This window comes from Arachis hypogaea, chromosome 16 (assembly GCF_003086295.3).
Source record: "Arachis hypogaea cultivar Tifrunner chromosome 16, arahy.Tifrunner.gnm2.J5K5, whole genome shotgun sequence".
In the NCBI taxonomy this organism is placed as follows: domain Eukaryota; kingdom Viridiplantae; phylum Streptophyta; class Magnoliopsida; order Fabales; family Fabaceae; genus Arachis; species Arachis hypogaea.
The window spans coordinates 145,871,982-145,880,029 of record NC_092051.1 but is presented as its reverse complement, the minus strand read 5'-3'; the positions used below and the strand labels follow the sequence as shown (position 1 = coordinate 145,880,029).

The following is an 8,048-nucleotide window of genomic DNA, read 5'->3' as shown; positions in this document are numbered from 1 at the left end:
TGCATTCACATTGGCCGTACCACCAGTCTGGAATATCCATAATATGACTTATAGTAGGCAAGACAACACAAATAGAATTCTGAAAAAAAAATAATGATTTAAATTCTCTAAATTTGGTGAATTTTTTAAATAAATAAGATGAATAAACAAAAATAATCTATGTACAACGAATTTCAATTATTTTTTTCTCAATTTTTTTTAAAAAAGAAAATTACCGTATCGAATTCTTTTAACTGTTCGATAGTTTTGCCTTGATAAATTTTTAAGAATGCAGCCTCATTTGAAATTCCGCCGATATTACCTTTAGATTCTTCAAATCTTACAAAGCTAGATAAATAAAGTAAAAAAAAAAAACTATGTTAGATAACACACACATAGTATGAAACTAAAGAATTAAAAAGAAAATACCCACCTATTTTTAAATTGGATGACAGTTGTATCTTCAAGATTGAAGAACATCTTTGTGCCATACATGAAATTTTGTAAAACAATCTTTTCTGAAAAATTTATTTTAATACAAAATGAGTAAAAATTCACATAAACAATAAGTAAAAGCTCATATATAAAAATATATTGTTAAAAAAATATGGATAAATATTACCGTTAAATAATTTCACTCTAACAAACTGTAAGACGACAACAGCTCAATCCTTAATGCCAGATCCCAGAAAAGTATTTAATTCATGTGCATAGTTGCCAAAAAGTGCACACTCTATTATTTTTTTATATCAAATAGAATGTTTAATGTTTAAAAAGTAACTACCAATAAAATAATATCAAATTAAATATATTTTATATTTTTAAAATTTAAAATTTAATAATAAAATTAAAATATCAAATATAATTTAAAAAATTAATAATTAATTAATTATTTTAAATTTGTAACAAACAAACCGCGGAAAGAATGCTTTTTATTAATTTTTTTTTTTAAATTTGAATCCTTTTTATTTAAATCAATCCGAAGTGATTTTTTTAAAAAATTTAAATAATTAGACGTTTAAAAACGGTGGGTTTGAATCTAAAAAATTTTAACTAAAGCTTAATGTTAGTTAAAATATATTTGTTACTTATTAATATTAATAAAAATATTTATAATAAAATAAGTTAAAATAATAATTTAGAAAGATGAGATTAGCAAAATTTTTATATTTATAAAAATAAATAGATAATTACCCATCATCAATTTCTAATTCGATAACAGTATATTTGGTAGATTTGCCATCCTTTTCAAGAGTCTTCTCATTTCCAATTCCAACAAGATATCCAACAACATCTGAAATGATTTAAAATAAAAAAAATTATTATCAATAAATTTGTAAAAAAAACGCAGAATAAATTATCAATAAAATAAATAATTATACTTTTTCTAAAATAATAAACTTACCAACTAAATAGGTGCAATCATACCCAGGAGCATTGAGAGTGTCAAAACTCACAAACTTAAATCCATGTCGTGGGATACTCGACGATTCTAGAAGTCTGTGCACATCAGTACGTTGGTTTAAATTAACCACGTATTCATGATGTGTAGTCTTGAAGTAACCCTTATTGAGTCCAACACCAAAATATCTTATTTGGTAAGATATTCCTTCCTCCAGCAAATTCACGAATCGAGACACAAAAGCCTTCTTAACTGAGGCGTGTATTTTTCCTCCCTAGAATTAATGAACAAAAAAAAATGATTAGATGGGAATAAACAAATAAATTTAAAATATAAATAATATAAATTTTAAATAAAATAAAAAAATATTAGTAGAAAACTCACGTCTTCATCGAGTAAAACCATCTCAATTGAGTATGACAATGGAGAATTTCCGTAACTTGGTAGTGTCCATAACCGTATCACTCGTATACGTACACACAAATTATCGATTGTAGGATTGATGTCAGCAATTTTGTGAATATCAGCCATTAGAATAAATAGAGAGATTTTAGATATATATAAAGAAAGGGATTGATGTACTTTAAATTGTAGTGCTTTACATCTCTCGTAACTTATACTTTTATAGTTGCATCATAACTAATATTTTTTAAATTTGGTTGATTTTAATTTAAAATTTAAAAAATAACAAACTAAATAAAACAACCTAAACTTAAAATTTGAAAATAACAACTTAAACAAATAATAATTTAAAAATTCCAACATAACGTAAATTTTTATAATAATATAATAATATAATAATATTAGTACGTAATAATCGAAGAATAATTAACGTATATTTTTTTAAAACTCTAAATTTCTTTAAAAAAATTTATGTAGCTGCAATTTAAAAAAAATTTAAAATTTTAAAAAATAATACTAAAAAGAATTAACAGATATTTAAAAAATAGTGTTATAATATAAAAAAGAAAAACCTAAGTAAAATCTAAATAAAATTTAAAAAATAACAACTTAAATAAAATAATTTGAAATTTAAAAAATAACAACCTAAGTAAAATAATCCAAACAAATAAAATAATTTAAAATTTAAAAAATAATAACCTATGTAAAACAACCCAAACTTAAAATTTGAAAATAACAACTTAAGCAAATAATAATTTATAATTTATAAATATAAATCTAACAATTTCTAGTGATGACACGTAAGCAAATAAACTCCCAGACTTAACGTATGAACGCCACATCAGCAAATTGGCTCCCATTTATATTACTATAAAGATAAAGATACTGCCATTAACTTCGCCTCTCTATAAGAGTTGTTGTAATCATTTCCGTTCGAACTGTTTTCTTTTGTCTTTCTTAAAGCTCTGCTTGTAGCTTTCGCTCATAGATGTTGGATGATAATGCATTTTCATTCTTCCTAGCCAATTTAAAAATTTATTTTTTTTTCTTTCACTTAACTTCTTAATTAGTATTATCTTTCATCAATAAATTATTAGTGGATTAGTTTGATATTGACCTCTATATATAATAGTGTTCTAGAATTTTTTTAGAAGATAAACCACGTTTAACAATCTTTTATGTTATTTTTAAAATTAAATTTTGATTTATTATTAGATAACCTGACTTTTGTTTTCTTGTTTTATTTAAATTTAATTTAATATTATCTATCTATATATATAGATATAGATATAGATAAATTTTATTTTAAAATGCTTAAAGATAAGATTTATTTTAAATTGTCTATTGATTTAATATTTAAAATAATTTCAAAAATATAAAAATAGATAGTCTTTGCAGTTTAAATTTAATTTAATACTATTTATGTATATATAGATATAGATAAATTTTATTTAAATATTATTTTAAAATGTTAAAAGAAAGATTTATTTAAACTGCTTATTGATTTAATATTTAAAATAGTATAAGAAGATATATAAATATTGTACTCTGTGTTCTTTCTCTGATGTGATCTCAATTCACTGATGATATATAATTAGTATCATTTTAAACAAAAGATAGAAGATAGATAATATAATAAAAGAAAAAAAAAAGATAATAATTCGGCGGAAAAATCATGAATCCATCTATAAATATCGTAGTGTTTGTTCTCTCCTCAGATCTCAACTCAACTACAAACCAAACACTAGTCCTTTCTTTTCTCTTCCCTTCTCTTCTCTTAGTCATATCTCTCCCTCATCATCAGTGATTATTTTTCTCTTCTCCCTTGTTAGCAATTCCATTAACCGATCAAATATAACAATGGCGGGTGGAGTCATTGGAAAGGGGTCCGGCAATGGGAAGCAATATCCGGGAAAACTCACTTTCCGGGTTTTTGTGACGTGCATGGTTGCTGCATTCGGAGGACTAATTTTTGGATATGATCTTGGCATCTCAGGTGGAGTTACATCGATGGATCCTTTTCTGAAGAAATTTTTCCCAGACGTGTATGCAAAGGAGATGAACATGAAGCCATCTGACAATCAGTATTGCAGGTTTGATAGCCAGGTTTTGACACTATTTACATCCTCCCTGTATCTGGCTGCTCTGGTGGCATCACTCTGTGCGTCTTCCATCACTCGAATCTTTGGAAGGCGTCTTACCATGTTATCCGGCGGTATTCTGTTCCTCGTGGGTGCTGGTTTCAATGCCTTTGCTCAGAAAGTGTGGATGCTCATTGTTGGTCGCATGTTGCTTGGCTTCGGAATTGGATGTGCCAATCAGTCTGTTCCAATCTATGTGTCGGAGGTTGCTCCTTACAAATACAGAGGAGCCCTTAACATGATGTTCCAATTGGCCATCACCATTGGAATCTTTGTGGCCAATGTCCTCAACTATTTCTTCGCCAAGATGAAGAACGGTGAAGGCTGGCGCTACAGCTTGGGTTTCGCGGCTGTCCCCGCCGTCATGATCATCATCGGCGCAATCTTTCTCCCCGACTCGCCGAGCTCCTTGATCGAGCGTGGCAAAGATGAGAAAGCCAAGCAAGAGCTGATCAAGATTAGAGGAACCAGTGACGTGGACGAAGAGTTCAAGGACCTCGTTGAGGCTAGTCAATCGTCCATGGCAGTGAAACACCCATGGGCCACTCTGTTGAAGAGGCATTATAGGCCTCAGCTCGTGATGGCCATAGCCATTCCTTTCTTCCAGCAACTCACTGGCATGAACGTCATTACTTTCTATGCTCCTGTTTTGTTCAGAACCATTGGTTTTGGCAGCAACGCTTCTCTTATGTCTTCCATGATCACCGGTGGCTTTAATGCGCTTGCTACCTTTGTTTCAATCTTTACCGTTGACAAAGTTGGAAGGCGCAAGCTCTTTCTCGAAGGCGGTGCTCAGATGTTTATCTGTCAGATTGTGATAACCGCCGCGATAGCAAGTAAATTTGGAGTGGATGGAAACCCCGGAATCTTGCCAAAATGGTATGCGTTCCTTGTGGTGGGATTTATATGCATCTATGTCATGGGATTTGCATGGTCATGGGGTCCTCTTGGATGGTTGGTTCCTAGCGAGATATTTCCCCTTGAAGTCAGATCTGCAGCTCAGAGTATTAATGTGTCCGTCAATATGATTTTCACGTTTGCAATTGCTCAAGTATTCACCTCCATGCTCTGCCACATGAAATTTGGCCTCTTCATCTTCTTTGCTTTCTTTGTTTTGGTCATGAGCGGTTTTATTCATAAGTTTCTTCCCGAGACTAAAGGAGTTCCCATTGAAGAGATGTCTGTTGTGTGGCAAAACCATTCTTTTTGGAAGAAATTTGTCAAGTCCGCAAGCGAAGAAGCTAATGCCAAGGTGGATAACTCGTGTTGATTAAGACAGTTTCGATTTTAATTAGGAACCAAAAGTGATTTAGATCTTATTGTTTTTTTAAGTTTTTTTTTTTGTCTATTTTAGTAAATAATTCACTTGTTATTCAGTTTTTGTTTAGAATTTGGTTTAGTCGAATACATTTTTTTCTGTTCTTCTTCAAATTTTAATAGTTTTACTTAATGAAATTATTAAATGTTCTTCTCACGCAATTTCATATCTTAATTTGTTGTTTACTTTTCAGTATTAACAAGAATCAATAACTAAAAAAAATATAAATTTTTATATCTTAATTTGTTTGATGCTATTTTAAAAAATGTATGACATTATCTATATATGATGCAATATTACTAGTAGCTTGTTTGTTCAAAAACCACCATGAATGTTCAGAGGCTCTGGAATTGCACCTGAGAGACATTAACATGGTGAGTTAAGTCATTTATTTATGAAAGTTGGGTTTTGTTTCTAGTAATGGGGAGAGGAGTTATGATGGATATATATGGTTAGACGTGAATATGATTTATGATTGGACACTACAATGTTATAGCCAACTTCACTTTCTGTGATACTAGCTTTAATTATAAATGTGATTTATGAAAGAGTTAGGTTATTTACAAGAACAAGATTGAGATTCGGTGTTGCTATTTGCTACTACTAGTATTTATCTTTGAGCCAGTTGGTTTACCGTTGTAGAAGTTCTTCAACTAAGGGAAACGGAAGAAGATCAAGATATACATTGTCAAGAAGAGAAGAATTTGCATTTGCATTTGTTTTGTTTGTAACTAGGTAAAGAAGAGAAGAATCTTCCAAAACAGCCAATCTAATTTCAAGAATTCAATGTCAACAAACCAGCCAATCTAATTCATTCATATACTTTGCTTTTATAACATTCACAAATACAAACAAATGCTCCTACTACAATTTAAAACACAACACTATAACTTGATCTGCATTTCCTTTTGCTTCCAAGAGTTTCTGTTCTGTATCCACTAGCTTTCTCACTTGTATATCTTTAGCTTCCTTGGCTTTCTCACTGGTGTGCTCAGTGAGGTTTGGATGTCTCGGAGTAGATGATAGTATATGTAGCAGATCTGTTCAGCAAAAGAGAGGAAATAAATTGAACCTATCAATGAACTAGTAGCAAATTCAAACAGCAATGGTAGATTTTGATTTTCAACTTTTCACCAGTTAATACATAGTTTAAAAGATGAAAAGTAACAGTTAAGAAGTCAAGCAAGTAAGTGAAATTCTATATCATCATTTAATTTTAATGAAAGGTAATATCAAATAAATTGAATGCTGCAGACATGCTTTATACAAATTAAGAGAACTTCAATTCTAATCCAAAACAGCTTGAAGTTTGATTGTAGGATATCAGCAAAAGAGAATCAAAAGCATCATAGTTAAATAGAACACAAGTAAAAGAATACAAAAGCATAATAGTTAAATTGAGTTGATTAAATTCAAGTTCAGCTAACAAAATTGTAATGAAACAAAATTATCTTTTTTTTAGCTCTCAGTGACATAATTGCAAATATCTGGCAATTTTGGTGCTTGAAAAACAATGAAAAACAGCAAACACATGACTAGGTTATGTGCTCCAAAACTCAATCACCAATTCACCATCTAACCTTCATTTTCTCCCCTTAAATTTCAAACACCACAAACTCAGGAAAACAACTTTTCAACTTGTGACCTTATGCAAACTTAACAACGATGTTAACTACCTCAGATCAGTGTCATCATCAAATCATCAGAATTTTGGTGTCAAAAACATCGTAATCATCAACTTACATACCTTATTCGGAGGGTAGGTAGCCCCTGTTTCCAGCATCAATTGCAACCAATTTGCTCTTATTTAGTATCTCCTGCAACCAACAGAAGAAAGTGAGAGAGAGCCAAGAGAAAGAGACAGAGATCGAAAGTGAAAGAGAGACAGAGGAAGAGAAAGCGAACCGTATGATTTCTGCTCAGTCTTTGGCTTGTACATCACACGCCAAATACAGTATTTAAGACTTAATTACGTTTCTGTTTCTAAATTTTTGTTATCTTAATTTCTCAGTGTCAGTCTTTTTTATTAAACGCACCCTAAGATTTTTTTCTATTTTAATAAATAATTCATTTGTTATTATGTTTTGTTTAGATTTTAGTTTAATTAAATACATTTTTTTTTTCGAATTTTTATAATTTTATTTAGTAAAATTTTCAAATATTTTTTGTTAAGCAATTTCATATCGTAATTTTATATTTTATTTTGTTATGTTTATTTTTTAGCACTAATAAAAATAAATAATAGAAAAATATACAAATTTTTAATTTTTAGAATTTGAAACAATTCATTGTAGTTTTAAATTTAAATTTAATGAATAAATACATTTAAGGAATTTTATCACAACATTCATATTATTTTAAAATTTTTAGTTATTTAAGGTTTTATTTTTATTTGAATAAACAATTCAATTATTATTAAATTTTGTTTAGATTTTTTGGTTGAATTGAATATATTTTATTATTTTTTTATTTTTGTCCAATTTCTATAGTTTTATTTAGTGAATTATTAATTATTCTTATCGTCTAGTTTCTTATCTTAGTTTTATATTTAACAAGTATATTTTAGATCATATATTAATATTATTATCTGCAAAATTTTTAAAATTTTTCATTTAAATAAATGCACAATAAATATATTAAAATTTAAATTTGTCATCTTTTTTAAATTAGTAATTTTAATATTGTTATTTAGAGTATATGAAAATTGAGAAGTGAACGCTAGAGTAGTTAAATACAATCGATAAATTTAAATTCTATCATAAATAAAAATAAAATTTTCTTTTTTTCTTAAGACTTATTTAATTAT

At 28.7% G+C, this 8,048-nt stretch overlaps 1 protein-coding gene and 1 long non-coding RNA gene across 2 annotated transcripts; one reads left to right on the top strand and one right to left on the bottom strand.

Moving 5' to 3' along the window:
- The first annotated feature begins 3,275 nt into the window (after window positions 1-3,275).
- On the top strand, window positions 3,276-5,630 carry LOC112697570 (sugar carrier protein C-like). Its single transcript, XM_025750802.3, has one exon. It carries the CDS (start codon window positions 3,644-3,646, stop codon window positions 5,192-5,194), a length of 1,551 nt encoding a protein of 516 aa, XP_025606587.1. The 5' UTR covers window positions 3,276-3,643; the 3' UTR covers window positions 5,195-5,630.
- Window positions 5,631-5,995: 365 nt separating this feature from the next.
- On the bottom strand, window positions 5,996-7,229 carry LOC112697569 (uncharacterized). The gene is made up of 3 exons (XR_011873703.1): window positions 7,148-7,229; window positions 6,990-7,059; window positions 5,996-6,282 (listed from the first exon to the last, which is right to left on the bottom strand). It is a non-coding gene; the product is annotated as an uncharacterized lncRNA (long non-coding RNA).
- Between the last annotated feature and the right edge of the window lie 819 nt (window positions 7,230-8,048).